The 18,105-nt window shown below is 48.1% G+C and overlaps 10 protein-coding genes across 10 annotated transcripts in view, besides 18 other annotated features; all 10 read right to left on the bottom strand.

Annotated features, from left to right (window-relative positions):
• The window catches only part of TraAM80_06708 (large subunit ribosomal protein L18Ae), a gene marked incomplete at both ends in the record, with an annotated part of 1,005 nt that extends 507 nt beyond the window's left edge, over nucleotides 1-498 (bottom strand). Inside the window, one exon of the mRNA XM_029383540.1 lies at nucleotides 1-498. This exon is cut by the window's left edge and continues 507 nt beyond it. Within this exon, the coding sequence (XP_029236609.1) occupies nucleotides 1-498 (498 nt within the window).
• Nucleotides 499-1,063: 565 nt separating this feature from the next.
• Nucleotides 1,064-1,088: a microsatellite.
• Nucleotides 1,089-1,153: 65 nt separating this feature from the next.
• Nucleotides 1,154-2,644, bottom strand: TraAM80_06707 (putative phenylalanyl-tRNA synthetase alpha chain; the record flags this gene model as incomplete). Its single annotated transcript, XM_029383539.1, has 1 exon — nucleotides 1,154-2,644. One exon carries the CDS (start codon nucleotides 2,642-2,644, stop codon nucleotides 1,154-1,156), a length of 1,491 nt encoding a protein of 496 aa, XP_029236608.1.
• A 44-nt stretch (nucleotides 2,645-2,688) lies between these two features.
• Nucleotides 2,689-2,764: a microsatellite.
• A 60-nt stretch (nucleotides 2,765-2,824) lies between these two features.
• Nucleotides 2,825-2,848: a microsatellite.
• Nucleotides 2,849-2,932: 84 nt separating this feature from the next.
• Nucleotides 2,933-2,966: a microsatellite.
• Nucleotides 2,967-3,293: 327 nt separating this feature from the next.
• Nucleotides 3,294-3,328: a microsatellite.
• A 38-nt stretch (nucleotides 3,329-3,366) lies between these two features.
• Nucleotides 3,367-3,383: a microsatellite.
• A 62-nt stretch (nucleotides 3,384-3,445) lies between these two features.
• Nucleotides 3,446-3,472: a microsatellite.
• Nucleotides 3,473-3,514: 42 nt separating this feature from the next.
• Nucleotides 3,515-3,558: a microsatellite.
• Nucleotides 3,559-3,741: 183 nt separating this feature from the next.
• TraAM80_06706 (uncharacterized protein) lies at nucleotides 3,742-4,992 on the bottom strand (the record flags this gene model as incomplete). The annotated part of the gene is made up of 1 exon (XM_029383538.1): nucleotides 3,742-4,992. One exon carries the CDS (start codon nucleotides 4,990-4,992, stop codon nucleotides 3,742-3,744), a length of 1,251 nt encoding a protein of 416 aa, XP_029236607.1.
• A 161-nt stretch (nucleotides 4,993-5,153) lies between these two features.
• Nucleotides 5,154-6,905, bottom strand: TraAM80_06705 (uncharacterized protein; the record flags this gene model as incomplete). Its single annotated transcript, XM_029383537.1, has 1 exon — nucleotides 5,154-6,905. The coding sequence occupies one exon, from the start codon at nucleotides 6,903-6,905 to the stop codon at nucleotides 5,154-5,156; it is 1,752 nt and encodes a 583-aa protein (XP_029236606.1).
• A 192-nt stretch (nucleotides 6,906-7,097) lies between these two features.
• Nucleotides 7,098-7,120: a microsatellite.
• A 162-nt stretch (nucleotides 7,121-7,282) lies between these two features.
• On the bottom strand, nucleotides 7,283-8,602 carry TraAM80_06704 (transcription factor subunit 2; the record flags this gene model as incomplete). Its single annotated transcript, XM_029383536.1, has 1 exon — nucleotides 7,283-8,602. The coding sequence occupies one exon, from the start codon at nucleotides 8,600-8,602 to the stop codon at nucleotides 7,283-7,285; it is 1,320 nt and encodes a 439-aa protein (XP_029236605.1).
• Nucleotides 8,603-8,634: 32 nt separating this feature from the next.
• Nucleotides 8,635-8,678: a microsatellite.
• A 156-nt stretch (nucleotides 8,679-8,834) lies between these two features.
• Nucleotides 8,835-8,896: a microsatellite.
• Nucleotides 8,897-9,118: 222 nt separating this feature from the next.
• On the bottom strand, nucleotides 9,119-10,588 carry TraAM80_06703 (polypyrimidine binding protein; the record flags this gene model as incomplete). The annotated part of the gene is made up of 1 exon (XM_029383535.1): nucleotides 9,119-10,588. One exon carries the CDS (start codon nucleotides 10,586-10,588, stop codon nucleotides 9,119-9,121), a length of 1,470 nt encoding a protein of 489 aa, XP_029236604.1.
• An 809-nt stretch (nucleotides 10,589-11,397) lies between these two features.
• Nucleotides 11,398-11,423: a microsatellite.
• A 1,028-nt stretch (nucleotides 11,424-12,451) lies between these two features.
• Nucleotides 12,452-12,507: a microsatellite.
• Nucleotides 12,508-13,195: 688 nt separating this feature from the next.
• Nucleotides 13,196-13,216: a microsatellite.
• Nucleotides 13,217-13,478: 262 nt separating this feature from the next.
• Nucleotides 13,479-13,509: a microsatellite.
• Nucleotides 13,510-13,681: 172 nt separating this feature from the next.
• TraAM80_06702 (uncharacterized protein) lies at nucleotides 13,682-14,989 on the bottom strand (the record flags this gene model as incomplete). The annotated part of the gene is made up of 1 exon (XM_029383534.1): nucleotides 13,682-14,989. One exon carries the CDS (start codon nucleotides 14,987-14,989, stop codon nucleotides 13,682-13,684), a length of 1,308 nt encoding a protein of 435 aa, XP_029236603.1.
• Nucleotides 14,990-15,305: 316 nt separating this feature from the next.
• Nucleotides 15,306-15,348: a microsatellite.
• A 363-nt stretch (nucleotides 15,349-15,711) lies between these two features.
• Nucleotides 15,712-15,744: a microsatellite.
• Nucleotides 15,745-16,009: 265 nt separating this feature from the next.
• Nucleotides 16,010-16,591, bottom strand: TraAM80_06701 (CYC2-like cyclin 6; the record flags this gene model as incomplete). The annotated part of the gene is made up of 1 exon (XM_029383533.1): nucleotides 16,010-16,591. One exon carries the CDS (start codon nucleotides 16,589-16,591, stop codon nucleotides 16,010-16,012), a length of 582 nt encoding a protein of 193 aa, XP_029236602.1.
• A 456-nt stretch (nucleotides 16,592-17,047) lies between these two features.
• Nucleotides 17,048-17,107: a microsatellite.
• Nucleotides 17,108-17,622: 515 nt separating this feature from the next.
• Nucleotides 17,623-18,000, bottom strand: TraAM80_06700 (putative MAP protein kinase; the record flags this gene model as incomplete). The annotated part of the gene is made up of 1 exon (XM_029383532.1): nucleotides 17,623-18,000. The coding sequence occupies one exon, from the start codon at nucleotides 17,998-18,000 to the stop codon at nucleotides 17,623-17,625; it is 378 nt and encodes a 125-aa protein (XP_029236601.1).
• Nucleotide 18,001: 1 nt separating this feature from the next.
• TraAM80_06699 (putative MAP protein kinase) overlaps nucleotides 18,002-18,105 on the bottom strand; it is a gene marked incomplete at both ends in the record, with an annotated part of 936 nt that continues 832 nt past the window's right edge. The window contains one exon of the mRNA XM_029383531.1: nucleotides 18,002-18,105. This exon is cut by the window's right edge and continues 832 nt beyond it. Within this exon, the coding sequence (XP_029236600.1) occupies nucleotides 18,002-18,105 (104 nt within the window).

Below are 18,105 nucleotides of genomic sequence, written 5' to 3'. Positions count from 1 at the left end.
GACGCGGTCCTTGCGCGGAGCCTTGACGCGGCGGTGCAGGAGCGGGAAGGACAGGTTGCTGGCGTGGTACTCCGCAATGCTAAGGCGCTTCACCTGGTGGTTCGGGATGCTTTTCACGCCCAGCACCTCAACGTTGCAGTACCGCGCACGGTGGCGGGAGGCGAGGTCGTGATACGCCTGGCTCACCGCCCCCGCCTTGCAAACGTCACGGAACTCCTTCACCATGTGCGTGTATCCGCAGCGCTGGCTGTAGTACGCAATGTCGACGCTGTAGTTGCGTGCCGCCAGCTTACGGTCCTTCACGACCTTGCAGGAGAGCACGTCACCGTGGGTCGACTTCACCTTGTTCTTATCCCGCATCATGCGCCAGAAGCGGCTCTTGGCGACGACGAAGTTCGGCGCAAAAACCTCATACTTGTAGACGGTCGGCTCGGGGTTCTTCTCCGACGGCGTCTCGCGGCCGACGACGCAGTAGTGACGAAGGTGCGGCTTCACCATCGCTGGACTTCTCCTCCACACTACACAGAGCAATCAACGGGGAATAATAAAAAAAAAAAAAAGGAAATAGGGCGAGAACAGTGAAAGTAAAGATAAAAATAGCGGACGCAACAATGAACAGTTAATGAGCCAAGAAAGGCAACAAATAATGATGGCGCTAATAAGGAGAGGAAACACGGCCGTGTAGAGCAATAAGGGTAACGCATGGCCACATCAATGTCTTTTATTTATTTCCCATTCTTTACCAGAATTACTGCACAGGGCCCCAGGATCAAGAGCCCGCTCACAAACAGGACTCTCGCACCGCGGGCACTCCTCACGTTTTTTGAACGGTTACTCCCCCCAGCCCACTTTTTCTTTTTCTAATTTGCATTCTTTGTATGTTCAAATACCTGCACGTGTTCTTCATGTTATTGCTGCGCGGATGTTTGTGTGTTTTCTTCCTTTTTTCTTCCCAAGTTGTGTGTCTGGGGCGTGGTGGTGTGGAACGACTGGGGAGTGACGTTTCCTCTTCCTCCCCTCTTCTCTCTCTTTCGCTTTGTATTTTAATTGCAATGCGGTTGTTTATATATATATATATATATATATATTAGCAGATTTGTTTCCGCCACTTTTTTTCTTTCTCTCTTCTTTTGGCCTCCAGCACCCCCACAATTTAGAAACGCATCAGCTTAGACCTCTTGATAAAGCGCAGGTCAACCTTCTGACCAAAGAGCTCGTGGATGCTTGACAGGCCGTACTTGATCATCGTTGGCCGCTCGAGCGACAGTCCCCACGCCATCACCGTCACATCCTCGTCAAAGCCCAGCGGCACCAGCATCTCGGGGCGGAAGAGGCCGCTGTTGCCTACCTCAATCCACCGCTTCAGCTGTTTGTGCCAGCCAAAGATTTCCATCGAAGGCTCCGTGTACGGGTTGAAGACAGGCTTGAAGCGTAGCTTCTCTACACCAATGCGGCTAAAAAAAAGCTGAAATGTGTGCATCATGTTCGACAGAGAGATGTTGCGGTCGATGACGCAGCCTTCAATCTGGTGAAACTCGCAAAGATGTGTGCGGTCCATCTCCTCGTTGCGGAAGACACGGTCAATGCTGTAGTAGCGACCAGGGCGGAAATCACGACGTCCGTCCGGCAGCAGTGGCGACGATTTCGCAATCTGGTGAAGCCAGAACCCGGAACAGCATGTTGTGTGCGTGCGTAGAACGTTGCGCTGTGCCTCCTCCACTTTCCAGGTGTACTTAAACTTTTTTTCATGCATGTCGCGCACGCAGTCAACAACCTCGTGGTGATTCAGCTCATGGGTTGCTGGTTTTGAGACGAAAAACGTGTCCTGCACATCACGGGCGGGGTGATTCTGTGCGATAAAGAGAGCATCAAAGTTCCAAAAAGACGACTCCACCCAGTGATCTGTTTCCATCTCTTGAAAACCAAGCTCCATAAATATCTCGCGGAACTCCTGGCGCACCTTCAGCAGCGGGTGCAGCTGGCCACAGCTCACCTCTCGACCCGCCGCGTCCATGTTATAATCCTTGAACTCGGTAGTCTTCCACGACCCATCCTGCAGCATTTCCTTCGTAAGATCCCCCACAGCCTTTGCCCGTCGTGTTGTCGCATAGTTTGGGCCCTTGGTTACACAAAAGATCTTCACGTTGTCGAGTGTCGCCAGCTTGCGCTTCTTGAGTGCCTCTGCGTCTTTCGGATCGACATGTTCGCCCTTCAACGCCTGAGTGAGGGAAACTCGTGTGCCGTCGTGAAAAGAGGAGACGGATGGGGAGCGCGCAACGACCATTTTGCCTTCGTTTTTAGTTAAAGCAAAGATCTTTGCCTTCATGCCATTCGCTAGCGCCACGGCAGTGGCTTCCTTTCCCAACTTCGCCGCAACGTCATCCTGAGGCATCGCACCCCCTGACAACATCTTCCAGAGGAGAAACTCGGGGCTGCCACTCTCGCATATCTTCATGGCCTCATTCGTCAGCTTCCACGTTGGCTTCGTTTTCATCTCGCTCACGACGTAGCCGTCCGACTCCAACGACTTGATGGCACCCACAACGTCTTGGTGGTTGGCTTGCAGCGTCTCCGCCAGCTGGTCAGACTCGACAGCATCTGTAGAAGCGAGGGACTGCAGAACAAAAGCCTCCACGGAGCTCATTATGCTCATGACCTATACTAACTTGGCAGCTACCCGTGCAGCAGAAACAAAAAGAACAAAGAGTAGAAAAAGCAAGAAATAATAATAATAAAAAGAAACAGAGAGAGAGAGAGAGAAAGAGGGCAATTACCCCCCATCACGCACGCCGAACGCCTCAAGCAGAAGAACAGACTTCCCCACTACATATATATATATATATATCTAACAGCTTCTGGTATCAACAAAAAAAAAATACGTTTATACACTTATGTATATATGCAGAACAGCCTGCGCCTCGGCTTTTCCTCTAATAGAAAAACGAAAAAGAAAAGAAAAGAGGAAAGGAAGCACAATGAGCACCCTTCCGTACAGTCAATAGCGACTGCATGTATATCATTATTCAAGCAATACCCAACAGTGATAGTGTCAAAGACGATCCCGCACTCTCTCCGACTATTAAGTAATAAAACAAAAGAGTGGGTGCTGTACGCACCACTGCCCAGTCCTCCCGTGTAGGTCAGGGCGGATTGGAGATGGGTGGGCCTCCAAAAAAAACGTAGCCTTCACGACGACCTTCACAGTGATGCATTGAAAAAGTAAGGTATTATTGGGTACATTTACCAGACACCTCTGGGACCAGAAGATTTCCCTCGCAACCTCGCAAGGTCTAAAACAAACAAACGAACAAAAACAATACACCCAAACTTCATACACACGCATATATAACGTACAGCAACAACAGTAAAAAAAAAAAAAAAAATAGATGATAAGATCAGCGCCACGCCGAGATGACCAATAAGTAAATAAACATAAATAAACATAAAACAAACAAACAAACAAACAAACAAAAACAAGTGGAAAGAACGGGAGAATCGTGTATGTCTGTGTGTGAGAAAGAGAGAGAGAAGGCAAGAAAAAAGAGCGAGAATAAAAAATATTCCCAGAATTCCCAGCCATAGTAGCTACAAGAAAGAGGTTGCACACTTAATAGTGGGCGCGTTAGTTCCACTTTGTGCTGTTGCTGCTCCATCCCCTTACTGTGTCTTTCAAAGGCATGCAGTCCGTCAGCGCAACATGTAAGAGAGCAACCGAACTCGCATCAAAACCACTCAAGCGGGTTAAAAGCATGCAGATGGTAAGAGAGCTGCTCCCTGGGTCACAATCAGGTGTGCGCCAAGGAGTTCAGCGTCATCAAGCACTTCTTTACGGAATACAATGCGGATGACCCCATCGGTCATAGCATTCTCCCACGCAGCCTTTGGACCGTCATGCTTAACAGTCACGGAGTCAAGCTCTGCCAAATCGATCTTGCGAATAAACGCACAAACTTCTATCAGTAGCTGGAGCAGCCCCCACTCGGCTGCAGGTGAAGCTACAAGAGCCGATGCAGCCATGTTTAATAATATTTTATCATCATCAAAAAGATGAAGATTGTCAGAAAGAGGCGCTGGTTGAGGGAAACGGCTCAGGTAAACCTTCATAGCCTTTGTTACGCGTGTTACAGGGCAACGCGCTGGCGACACCTGCCGCACCAACTCAAACGTATTCCACAAATTATATAGCAAAAGTCGCCAAAGCGACTCCAACGTCGTGTGGCGCAGGCTTGGAACAATACTCGGCCAGAACCCCACCCCACTAGATTGACCATTTGGTGCCAAAACGTCGCTCGCATAAAATCGCCGTGAGGCCAAAAAAAGGACATGCGAAAGGCAACTCTCATACGTCCCATCCTCGTGTTCCCCCCTGTGAGACACGGAGAACCAGGAGCAAGTATGCCTGTTTTCCTCCTGATGGAGCTGCTGCAACGGGGGCTGAGCCGTGCCATGGCCCTGAGATATTGTCTCCTGCAGCCATTTGGGCTCGAGCTCCAAATGTAGCAACAAGTTACCCTCGAAATTAAAGAAAAATTTCACCGCATGCGCGCACCAAAGACTCAAGGAATGCTTAGGCAAGTTTGGAAGTGGGCGTACACCCGTACCACTTCCAACTTCATCCGTCATTGCTGACAAGGATGAGACCTCTGGGGGAACAATGGCAGACTGAAGCAGTGCAAACACGTCCCACATCAGCGCCAGTGGCCATAACTGGGCTTCCAACGATGCATGCAGCACTGATGCAGCAGATGCACCGAAAACATTCTCGTCTACTCCGGTTGGCTCCACGCAGGGAGAAAGAGAAGGGGGAGGGGGAAAGAGCTTCCCAAAAGTTTGGTCACTTTCCCGTTGCTCGGTGACTAACAGTGCGTAATATTCCATGCAACCAAGCGGCATTTGAAGGCGCAACTCTTCCAAGGCCAGTAATAAATCCCTCGCCCGTCGGCATACAGTAACCTCAAAAGGGGGTACGCAATCACTGCGCAACAGGTTCATATCTGCTAAGTTTAGTAACAGCACATGGACACATTGTGCCGCGTATCTGGTCGGCAATAAACGGAGTGCGTCCCCCAGCCAGGAACAACACATTGAGGGTTTGACTGCAACAACAAAAATCCGAAATCCCTTGTTGTCTTTGTTTGACAACGCCAGACTTATTAAAAAAAAAAGTACGCAATAGAGTCACCAACTTCAAGCACAGAGTCTTTCCTGTGAGCACAAAACTGAGGACACCGTCGCTGCAACTCGGTTCCTTTCCTTGCGTGATACTCGTCGAGGTACAGACGTAGTAGGTCCCAGTAAATGAAAATACCAACAGTTCCATCGCATGCAAGGCCAGAAATACCACAAAAAGAGGCATGTACTCCTGTAACCTCCGGATCAACAATCTGGCGAAGGGCGTACGCAATAAGCTCATCAAATATCACCTCAGACGATGAACTCACCGCGTTGTGGCTCTCAGGGTGTTCATCGAGAAGCTTTCGGTAATAACAAGCAAGTGACAGAAAACCAAACCCAGGTCGTCGCATCCTAGAAAACACAGAACCATCATCTGCGACAGGAAGTGTCACGCTGGACACGAGTGGAATTGGGGCAAAGTGACCCACACGCCCCAACCTTCGTTGGGCGTAACGAGTAAGGAACATCAGGCGACTCAAATAAGTAGGTTCCACTATCGGTTTGTGCTGCACTACCCAATGCAATAAGTGGACTACATGACGATCCAAAAATTCACAAAACTGCAGTTCAGCCTCTGCCTCAAAAGTCATCGAATCACCATCTTGACGTGGAGTTGGTGGACTTGTCTTGTGGCACAAATACAGAAATACCTCCTCCCACCGCTGCGTTAGTGCCGGAAGTTCGTTGTTAAAGGCATCCATCCCCGTTTCATGTGAAACGCTAAACAATAAACCATGAGCCGCCTTTTGTGCTAACTTCGCCAACATGGTGATACGTTTTTGCACTAGAATGGAATGTGGGTCAAAACAACTCGCTTCTGGGAGTACACGGGAAACAGTATTTAGTAGGGATGGCACTACCGCTCGAAGAACCACAATCGTTGCCATAATATTTTGCTGCAAAGTGGACAATGCTTCCAAGTCACAGTCTCGGTGTCCAAGCAGCGCATGATCTTGGGAAGCCGCGTCAACAGCTTGCAATAAGCAACGCAACGCTTGTCGCAAGCTCCACGGCCATTGGCTCACAGAGGCGTAGACTACATTCAAAATGCGGCGTAACATTCCTACAATGGTCAACACGTAATTATCCTGATGATTGGCAGTGCCCCCGTCAGCGTCTGACAATAAGGTCGTCAATCCGTTAAAATAATCAAGCCCTTCAATAAGAAAACGAGGAGACACGACGTCACCACACCTCACTCTATCAGCGTCGGGTTCCGCAAGACTAACGTCACCCTTCGCCAAAGTGGGTACAACGCCGTCCGCACACAAAGCGTTACAACATTGCAGCAGCTGCTCCCCAATTCCACCCTCACTACTTACCACTCTGGCCAGAAGAGCGTCAAACACCTTAGGCACCACACCGTTTCCCCGCATAAAAGTATGAACATCGTTCCGTTTCCGCGAGGCACGATCAAACTCGAACAGAAGAAGCGTCGATAACGTTTGCGAGGCTTCTACAGGGGCAACCTCAGTTGCAACCCAAAGAACCTGCTCCAGAAGTTCAGCTAAATTGTCCTGCTCTTCCATCGGGACACCGTGTAAAATGCTACCAAGTAGTACTTTATCGTGCGCCAATGTCCTCAACATATCGGAAAAATTACACCAGTCATCCTTACACGGCGATGTAGACAAACCGCCAGAGGCCGTTTTCAACACGAAGCCACCGCCACTGCTACGGTATACCACCTCCTCGCTGCTTCGCAGGGCCGCGGGAGTGGCCAGGTTCATTCCTTCACTGACTCGAATAGAGTAGGGAATGGGGAGGGAGGCAAGAGAAATGTGCCCAGTCGTCGAATAAAAATAGGGAACTACGATTTATTCATCAACCACCCCTTTTGGTTGTGGTTCTTGTTTTTTTTTCCCCCTTTTGTGTTTTGCTTTCTATGGAGTACCAAATTGCAACACCAGAAGAAGACATCAATATATATATATATATATATATACACTTGACCGACAGATCCCTTGGCCTGGAACATATACATACGTACACCAAGTGAGAGGCATAGATAAAATGCTGCGCTGGGTAGAAGCAAATAAATATACCCTGCTGGATTCTGTTCCCGACCAACAGCGGAGAAACGCCGTGAGGGAGGAGAAAAGTATGGTCACCCTGTGGACAGTTTACAAAGCGGCACCTCGTCATAGTCGTCATCGAAAAACTCCTGTGCGGTGTACCTTGCGGTAGCTGTAATATCGGCACCGCGTTTTGTTTCTTTTACCAATGTAAACTCTACGTTATCGGCGAAAAGTTGTTCCCTCCTTGTCGCTGGCGGCAGTGGCACTTCGCCCTCCTGGAACACAGACACGGGCCGCAACCAGGGTGGAAGTTGACCACGTTTCACTACCTTCATGGTACTCTCCCTGCATTTCTCGGCGTCCAACTTTTGCTGATCCACACGTTTCACCCTTATAGCCGCTGCGTTACGGTGCACAAGACGAAACTGATCAAGCACCGTCGCCCTATGCTTCAATCGATGGTCGTATTCCTCCTTCGTCATCACCTCATCTTCATCCACCACAAACGGTGCATCGTTAACGCGTACAAATGGATGTGAAAAAAGCAGCTGAAAAAAAAGCCCCTGTTGCACAAGGAAAGGATCGCGTGCTAGCGGGTAGTCTGCAGCTTCACCAACAGACATTTTCGAGGAATCTCCTTGAGCCGCCTCCATCGCCCTGCAACTACTGTTGTTATTTTTGCTGGTTGTTGTTGTGGTGGTTGTGATGGTGGTGGGGCGCTGTTGTACGGGGCCAAAAGAAAGCAACGACTGGCCACTAGCCAGTTTCTCTTCATAGCGGGCATATATAGCGCGTAGCACACCGCCCAGTATATCTGTATGACAAAGTGGGCAACGTGAAATGGTCGATCGCAAGTCCTTCAGCGCCATCCAGTAGCGACACGAAACACAACAGAGACCTCGTCTAAAATCTGAGCGTCGAAGTGTTGCTGACACGTTCAGAGAAATGTGTTCGCCACTTATACTGTCGTTGGTCGCACACTGCGGACGAGGTAACTGGCAAAGCGCCAAAAGCATATGACTGCCATGGGCGAACGCAAACGGCAACAACGTGGCATAATTAATATAGTAGCGAAGTGTGTTCTCCTCTGTAGCCTCCTGACGGCTTCGTTTTTTACCGGTATTTTTTTCCTCATACTCCCCACTTGTAGCATTCTGACGGAGCTCAGCCGAGGTGCAGTACAACTCCTTTGGCATCCCTTCGATACCGATCTCCACACGGTCTGGTGAGAGTCCCAAGTACGCGCCAAGCTCACTCACCGTTGCCCCAGCTGCCTTAAACGTCAGGCACAAAGTATCTGCTACCAGGATAGAAAGCGGACTGTAGTGCCCCATCCGCATGTACAACTGCAGGATCAAAACAGCGCGCTGAGCGCCCGCGCCTGGCAGTGACGGCTGCCAAGGGTCCATCGCCAACAGCCCCCACCGCAGGAAGGTGGTATACACACACACACACACACACACACACACACACACACACACACACGCGTTTCTCTTCCCGCCTTTTTGTGCCACGCCTCTCAAAGAACAAAAGAACAGGACGTCGAGAAGGGCCTTAAAAAAAAAAAGCACATATGTAAAAGCTAAAACAAAACCGAAAGTGCTGACACCAACGCAAGAAAGAAAAACAAGCCAAAAGTGCACAACAAAACAACAACAAGGGAGTAAAAAACAACAACCAACAAAAACCATATACACCAAAAAAGGAAACAAATGTAATGTAATCACACGCCGCATCTACCCATTGTGTGCCATATGATTCACAGTTGTGGCCAGTCGGATCCCCCCTCAAACATCAGCAAGTAAACAGATGCATTAAAGAGAAAAAGAAAAAAAAAGTAGATAAATATCCCTTGTATTATGCAACATTATTTTATTTCCTGAGCAAAACCGCGGACTTTGCGAGGCCCACTCAAATAAAGCACCTCATTCTTCAATGGGTGGGTTCTCCGCAACAGCTTCCTTCAGCTCAACTGCAGGAACTTCGCCTTCCTCATCACCGTTGCTGCGAGGGCCTGGTGGGAAGTGAGAAAATGTCACACGTAGAAAGCGTTCCTTCAGCTGATGGGAGTGCACCACGATAAGAGCCTGTACTGCGGTTTCTATATCCCTCAAGCTAACAATGGCAACTGTTGAATTCTTACGGTAATAGCCATCAAGTTCAAATCCAGCCTTGGTGAACACCTCCTTGATATCCTCATCCGTAATGGCTTCAGTGAGGTTGGAAATAAACAAATTTTTTCCTGGGCGGACGCGCCCTGTAGGGTTAAAAGCTGCTGTAGGCTTTGTTCGATGATGGTACCCGCTTGAAAAAAGTACAGCGTGTGTAGCAGGGTCCGTTGCTGGGCCACTGTTCCACTCGGTCCTTCCACCACGTTCTACGTAACCAGCAAAATGCTTCAGTGAAAGGGTAGCACCATGAAATGGGCATCCCTGAAGATACTGAACAGCAAGACGAGCGTCGTAGACATTCTGAAAGTGTGCAACAACGGTACTCTTTGAACTGAATTGGCGCTTGAGTGAATTCACATTGCCGTATACTTCAAGGAGAACCCACAAATCATGAAGGGCAACCGTCTCTGGCATGTTGCTGACAATTACCACAGCATCCGTGGGAGGCTGGGCGTACGGGGCACCGGCGGCAGCGTATGGAGGATGTGCCATGTGTCCATTGACGGCATATGGGAGGCCGTAGCGCCCCATTCCACCACCACGCCCGCGTCCACGGCCACCCATCCCCCCTCTCGGCATTAGAGCACCAGGCATGGCCCCATAGTTTGCATGACCAAATGGCATCGGTTGCTGCGGCTGCAATGGTGATTGCTGAGGAGCTTGTTTCTTTGGATACGACATTGGGGAAGTAGCATACCCTCCCATCGTGGGAACACCAACACCGCCACGATCAAGTGTTAAAGACATAAAACAGCATTCGGGATAAATCGAATTCTTATTCAGCTGTTGCATCACCCGACGAGCTGTGGTGGCATCGGAATAATCAACCCAGCCTGTTGTGGTGGGGCCTGAAGGACCACAAATGACATTTAAAGGTGGAGCCACCATCCCAAAAACTTGTGTCAATATTTCCTTTGTCACGGGATAGGTACATTTTTCCACAACAACATTGATTCGTGTTGCACCAAGATGCGGGGTCATCATTGCTGGTGAGCCACCATTGCTGCCATAAGGTGCTGACTCTACCGTCACAGTTTGGCCAAAAAGATTGATACATCCTTGATGAAGAAGAGACCGAGCCTCTTGCGGAGTTCGCATTGTTACAGTTGCCTGACGCATATGAGGGGAAATCGCTGTGCTTATAGCTGTGCCATAGATGAGCAACGCACGGCGAAGGTCATCTTCCTGGCATTGAGGAGGTATATTTTTTAAGACCACAGACATCATTTCCGCGTACGTCTCTTCTTTTGAACGGTTATTTTATTAAAATCGTTTCTTATCTTTCAAACTCTTGTAATTCACCCTCTTTTTTGCACTTCTGTCAGATGCACTTTTTTCCTTGCCTCTTCTTACGTTGATCCCTCTCCGCTCGTCCTTTTGCGCAAGACCGGGCTTTCCAAATAAACGGCAGTTGATGTAACTTCTAAAGATGTGAGAAAACGCGTGAGCCCCAGATTCAGCTATCCTCACCTCCTCTTTCTTCTCAGTGTTACTTTTGTGCGTGTGTGTTTTTTTTTCTCTCTATTTTAGCGGCACAATAACTCTTCCCTCTCTCGTTACGTCTTCCCAGCTGTTGTTGTTAGTATTGCTGTTTTCACAGGCAACGGAAATGGCCTACTTGACGCAGCGAACGATGGGTCTGTTACTCTCCGCCCCAGTAGGTAAAGTCAGTCCCTTTCTTACTGTTACTGTTTAAATATTCTCTCCGTGGATCTCCTCCTTTTAAGAGGCTTTTGTTGTCGTTGTTTTTTTTTGTTTTATCCCGCTCCTTATTTCCTTTTCTTTTTTCCTGTTAACTCTTATAAAACCAAATCCTCTTTACTTCGCTCGTTTTCCTTGAGATCGCTTGTAAGTCCAAATTGTCCTTTTTTTTTTTGCTTCACAGTCAGCCACAAGACACCGTCCTCTTCGCTTCTTTCGCGGCTTTGATTCTCTGCGCGCCTGTGCGTGTGGTTGTGTAAAGTTCGCTGAAATACTGACACCAAGCGGCGAGAGGGCAGTGCGGCGCGTGACAACAGACACAGCGGGATGTCAAACAGAAAAAAAAAAAAGAAAAAAATCACGAAAAATATCAACGTAATGGCGATGACGTCGCTTTGGCGATGTCCCTGTTTGCATGCCCGCACACGGAGAGAAAGGACTGGGGCGTCGTTACGCCTTCCCATGAAGGGCAAACACACGCACCTGCGCACACAAACAGGGAGGGAGGAAAAGAGAAGGGGCACAATGGGAAAAACAGGAAAGACCTCACTGCGCTCGTGCCCCACGACCAAAAAAAATACAATCCCTTAGAATAATGATGAGGCGTGGGGCACACACGCACACACACAAAACTTCTGCAGTGTAGAGGTTGCAAAGTCAATAAGAGGAGAAAGAAAAGAGAATCGCACACCACAAACACGCCATTGCTTTTCTCTACACTTGTTGACGCTAACCAACGACGACCACACGCCAACAAGATAACTTATCTCTGCCTGCCTAACATTCGTGAAGGCGTGTTCGCACGCATTAAGAAATACGAGGAGAAACAGAAACACTGGAAAGAAGAACAAGAAAAGCGGCACCACATAAGTAATGAGAGAAGTGTGGGATCACACACGTCATCGACGGCTCTCAATGATAACATCATTAATGCCAATGCGTTGCAAATATGGGTGGGCACTACGGTTTAATGCAACTGGGAACGCCACGCAGCATCACATAGGGCGGTAAGCCATTTCCCACTGAGGCCCTCTCCAGTATCGCCAAAATCAAATGGCGGGCAAAGAAAAAAACAAGAGAAAAAATAAACAGGGATGTCAATATGAATGTGTCACACCGTGAATCTGCCGCTGGCCAAGTGTTGAGCGAAGCCACAAAGACCACCAACGAGAAAGTATTGTAGGACGCACGGTAAATTATTCATCAACACCAAATATAAGAAATAATTTAACCAAATGAAGCATAAAAATTCCATGATTAAAATGGTCACGCAACCAGACACCAGAGCAAACATTCGACTGAGCGAACCTCCCAATTTAAGTTCAAACAAAGGCAATCACTTTTACGTCATTGTGGAAATTAAGACTCAGGACCGTAGAAAACCTTCACATACACACACACATACAAACATCCACGCACAGTACATATACATATGCACACACCGCAATGAAGACTGGCGATGCACCTGCAGGAAGCATACAACGCCACAATAAAGAACAAAATGCAGCCACATTCATGACGGAACAATACGGACTAGAGCTATAAAACAAAATACAAAATACAAAGTTTTTTTTTAAAAAAAAACATCAAAAGAACGAGCTGTGGCTCGTCGCCTCGATACAAACGTTTTACGCATGCGTACGTTTTACTATATAATGTACTGTAAACGCATGTGATGCTGTGTAAGAAGACAACTCAAATACAGGTAGACCAGGAATACCTCCCTTCGCGCCGTGTTCCAGCTTCTGCCATTCCAATGAAATGTAACATTAGTCGGCTTCTGTCAGCCACTCCCTCCGCACGGGCGAGAAACCAAACGAGGAAACGAAAATGGTGGGGCAAAGGCACCCTTGACTTTCACGACAAGTGCAAAGTCAAATCATGAGATTAAGCGAAGTAGGAGGCAACAGCAGTCGCTCCAAAAAAAATGGAACGGCAAGGAGGCTCCCAACGGCATAAGGGAGAGGCAAGTTTAAAAAAAAAAGAGTTAAAGAAGAATAAAAGAAACATAAATAAATATCGCAGAACAAAGAAAACCAAAAAGACACGAACACACAGGAAGGGAAAAAAAACAATGACGCTGTTCAGAAGTAGCGCAAACAGAGAGGAGCAGAAATGCGGTCCCCGGCGGAAAGAAAGAAAGAAAGACAGTCCTTCACCTCACGCACATACGCATTCACCAGCACCACCACATATTTTTCTTTCTTTTTTGACTCCTTCTTACTCTTCATATAAGTTCCGCGCAGCGCTGCCCCCTTTTGATGGCTCGCGTCTACTTTTGATCTTTTATTCTTCCTTCTTTTTTTGTTCCGTTTCCGTTTTACCTGTTCATTAATTATCGTTCCCTTTTGTCCCCTTTTCGCACTCTCTTCTTCTGCGGGCTGTTCTCACTGGCTCTCATTGTCATTGCTATTATATATATATATATATATATATGTATATATGTATCCTCTACGTCTAGCTAAGATGCAAGGCGCTCTCGTTCTGACAGGTACAACATGCAAATGTAAACGCGGCTATGCGTGCCCTCTTTCCGGGGTGGGAGGGAACGAGAGGCTGAGCCACATTAACCCTGCATGTATACATCCCCTGATGTATATACAACTTTAATTTGACTTAACTCTTTGCCACGTTTTCCTCTACGTTCTGCTCATCGCGGTTGATGTTGTTTTCCTTGGGCCCTTCAATAAAGAGAACGTTTGATCGCTCCTCCCCACACACACCGTTGTGACACTTAACCAGCAGTGTCACGGCTGTAGCTGTGTCCGCCATGTAAACAGTAAAGGCCCCTTCATCGTCTTTGATGATACGATCAGGAAAAAAATTCTCACTTGTGAAGTAGGTCATTACATCCGCCTCCGAGTACCCGGCACATCCAGTGACCTTCAGCACGTTCGAAGGGTTACACTTACTACGCTGCCCAGGGCTACGGTGGCGTGCAGTTGTGAAGTCATACTGCAGGGTCGCGGCGTCCAACGGATCTCCGTCGTCAGTGCATGGTGTACGCTCATTATAAGTAGGAAAACGCTTTGCACTCACCGTGCCCCCCGCAAATGGCACCTTTCGCACGTGTTGAACAACATTATCAGCCTCCGGTATCGAGGCCATCTTCACCGTCAGAATGTCCTTCTTGTTGTGGTTGCGGCGCACAGTAACAACACCACCAAAGGTCTCAAGAAGCGTAAATATAGTCTGTAATGGCTCCGTCTCTGGCACCACAGTCACGCTTAGGAAGACGGTAGGAGTGTTCTGCATGGACTTTGGAGCCATGTAGTTCGTCATCATACCACCTGCCATAGGCATCATAGGTGGCATCATTTGGTAAGCCATTGGTGGGTATCCCATCATCATGGGATCGAATCCCATTGTTGCTCCGCCTCCTCTCGAGCCTCCAGCCCCCCCACGCCCACGTCCACGCCCTGCACGTGGCTGCTCATATGCTGCCCTTGGCTGTGGTAGCTGTGATAGCTGTGGTTGTGGAACATGGGGCATCTGTTGTGCTGCTTGTACCTGTTGCGGACGCGGTTGAACGTAAACGCTTGGTTGCGGCTGAATCTGTGGATACACCATATTGGGCTGCTGTTGAACGCCACCGTACGCTGCCGCAGGGGCGCCGTAAACTGCCGTCTGGGGTGCAGGCAGCACAGGTGCAGGTTCCCAGGTGGAGTAATTCATCACCATTTTGTTACCATCGTTAAATATATTGCGATTATTTAGGTTTTCCATCACACGCTGCGTCGCGTACATGTCAGAGAACTGGGCCATGACGACAGTTTCGTTGGGATTAGAAGAGGGAGCAATCTGTAGACGTTGAGGATTGGTAGAGATGCTACCAAACACACGATACATCATGTCCTCTGTGACAGGCTGGCGTATATCACTTATGCGGACACACAGGGTATCAGTGGCCGTGTTGCTTCCCATTAATGGCTGCTGCGTCCGCCCCCTGTAGTCAAAGTTTCCGCCTCGACCGCGCCCACCACCACGTCCCCCACGTACTCCATACCCAAGCTGCATGTTAATTACTTGCGAAAATGCACAAACAGGATTATTTCCTACAGAAATGCAATAATTTTCTGGTAATAAATAAAAGCAGATACGTGTAGTATATGCATGCGAGCATGCACAAAAACAATGAAGAAAAAAAAAAGAAATCAAATGAACTTAAGCACAAAATAAACAAAAACAAATAACTACGTTGCTGGTGTTGAGCCGACAAAAAACACCGCCAACGTGGCGGGGGTGGGAGGGAAGTAAGGGGGGGGTGGGAGGGAGGAGGAGGGGAAAAAAAAAAGAAGTAAAGAGATAACACATGGCTTCATTCCGCTTGGCTCCGCCCCGTTCTCGCGAAAGAAAACATACATAAAGCGGTCCAGGCGCAATTCGATCACATTGTGGTAAAGAGGAGCCGTGTCATGCGGCCGGTTAGCCTTGAAACAGTGAGACCCATACGTGACTAGAAATCACGACGCCAGACGCACAATATAGGAAGTCAATCAATTATCGCTAACTCCGTACAATGCCGGACTGGTAACCCGCGAACAACGCTGTAAGGGATGTACGATCACAGTAACAGGTGCTCCTCCCCGTTACACCCCTGCAGCAAACAAAAGACGAAGGGGCAGGAAGAAAAAAACCACTCACACAACAACAACAATAAGAATAAAATACGAATCAAGTTTCCTATCACCTCGTTTAACAAACGTAGAAGTTCCAACTCCCACAACAGCATGTGCATATCTGTTCCATTCAACGACAGATGCACACATACACGCACAGGACTAAATTATTCTACGGGTTTTAATTGATGCTATGCGTGAATGCCTCATGCACGGGGACAAAGCAAAAATATGCATAATGGAGTGAAAGAGCGAAGAAGAAAAAGTGCATAAAGGAACCAAGGAAACAACAAAAACAAAAACAAAATAGAAAAATGACACCTTTTCAACACTGTGAAGTGTCTCGCTCTCCACCCATGGAAACAACGCCGTAGTCAGAGTTCTCCCCCGTTGTGGGAGACAGTTGACAAGCCAAATATCGCGCTTGCAACCCCATCCGGTACTCCTCAAACTGGCTCGGTTCCACCCATGTCACCCAGTCAATCGTCTTCAGAAATTCAAGCTCTAAGCCGTTTAGTTCCACGGTACTGATGCCACCAAGGCTTGCATAGTAAGTGTTGGTGTAATAGGTATCATCCCTTAGCTTTGCACTCACCACTACCGCTGTTATCATCAGCCTATGAACATTACGAAACGTCAGTGGAGATTTAGTCGTAAATAAATACCGGTCCATGTAAATAAGACTCAATACAAAGCACTCTGGTGAGCAGCAAGAGTATTTGGCAATACGGCGAACGTAGTCAATCACAGATATCTGCGGAATCCGACTGCTGTGAAAAGGCGTATCGCACACACGCTCCAGGTGACGTTGCTGGCTGCAACGTTCCTGCAGAACCATCGCCGCCAGCTGCGTTAATTCGTGCATATTGTGAAGCTGTGAGAGGTCCTTCTTTGTCGACACATGCATGTGAGGGTCCGTTCCCCGTACACAGCTCTTCCTTGTTATTTCCTCTTCCGCCTGCAGGTGGCAAAAATAGACACGAAAGTGATATCTCTAGAGAATACACCGCCACAGCTTGTGGCAAATGTGTGACGGTGAGCCAACACGTATACAGCCAGAGACAAGAAGAAGCAAAGCAAAAGTATCCCGCCCTCGCAGAAGTTATTCACGCAAAGTAGCGGCGAAGAAAGGGAGGAGGGTGAAAAAAAAAAAAACTACCACGCCTCCGTCACTCCATCAATAGGAAGGCGTGCTAAAGTAGCGCTAAACACATGCACAGAGATGACAGAACATTCACGACTGCATGAGGCGACAGAGCACCCACCTTGGATCCTCACCCCATAAGAGAGGCAGTCGCCCAGTGCACCGACTTCATCCGTTACGGAGCCTCACAATGCAGACATAACCATATCTGCCATCCAGAACAACAAAAAAAAAAGCAACAGTAACACAAATCAAAAACGAACGCATAAGAAAACAACACACAGGGGAGTGTGTGCCCATCTCCGTTACATCGCATCATACTGCCAAAAGAATTATTACGCAAGGCAAAAAGCAGAAGCGGGGCAGGCTGATGCACACGCACACACATATACACAAATCAACTCCAGTATATAGGATAATACATGTCATCTGCGAAGAGCACAAATAACATTAATAGACCTCCATAGCGCTCATGGATCAAACCATAAAAAAAAAAAAAGACCAAACTAAAAATACATTAATAATAATAACAGCAAGACCATTCAAAAAAAAAAAAAACTGTTTTATCTCAATTGAAACAAAAACCAAATAAAAACACACTAAAACATATGAACGAAAAACAGAAAGATGAACGGATACACACATACAAGAAAAAAAGTACCGTAGATCCACAAAAAAAGCAATAGGACCCGTAGATTGCGGCACAGGAAGGTGCCGGCATATAGATATATTGCATACACACAAGCTCAACTACTGACGTGTACTTCACCTGAATTATACTAAATACATTGACATTACAAAAGAAACGAATAAGAGAAAAGAGCAGAGGTGGACGGTCGCATGGCAGGGTTGGGGTGGCAGCAGGAACGAACAAAATGAGCCACCTCAAAGTCGAGGAAATCTGGAATCTCGGGCTCCAGGTATCCACGGGCAAGACTCTGCACAAAGATGAGGTCACGGTTAAACAGAGCCTGCAGTGACGCCGCATCGCTCCCCCCCGGCGCAGTGCGGCTCCACCTCCACGGAAGACGCCCAAGCAGCATCTCTAGCAGTGAAATCCCCAGCGAAAAAATGTCTGACTGAGGCGTGCAACGACCCCCACTCGCCACCTCAGGAGCCATGTAGAGAGCCGTGCCACGCAGCATCACCTCGTCCACCATCGTTCGTGCCATGTCAGTTGCCTCGGAGATGGTGGAACCAAAGTCGGAAAGCTTGCACACACCATCCATCCCCAAAAGCATGTTGTGTGGCTTCACGTCGCAATGCACAATACCAAG

Source organism: Trypanosoma rangeli (genome assembly GCF_003719475.1).
Source record: "Trypanosoma rangeli strain AM80 chromosome Unknown Tra_15.4_contig_00253, whole genome shotgun sequence".
In the NCBI taxonomy this organism is placed as follows: Eukaryota; Euglenozoa; class Kinetoplastea; order Trypanosomatida; family Trypanosomatidae; genus Trypanosoma; species Trypanosoma rangeli.
The sequence above is the reverse complement of the archived record's forward strand: the minus strand, read 5'-3'. Positions and strand labels throughout refer to the sequence as shown.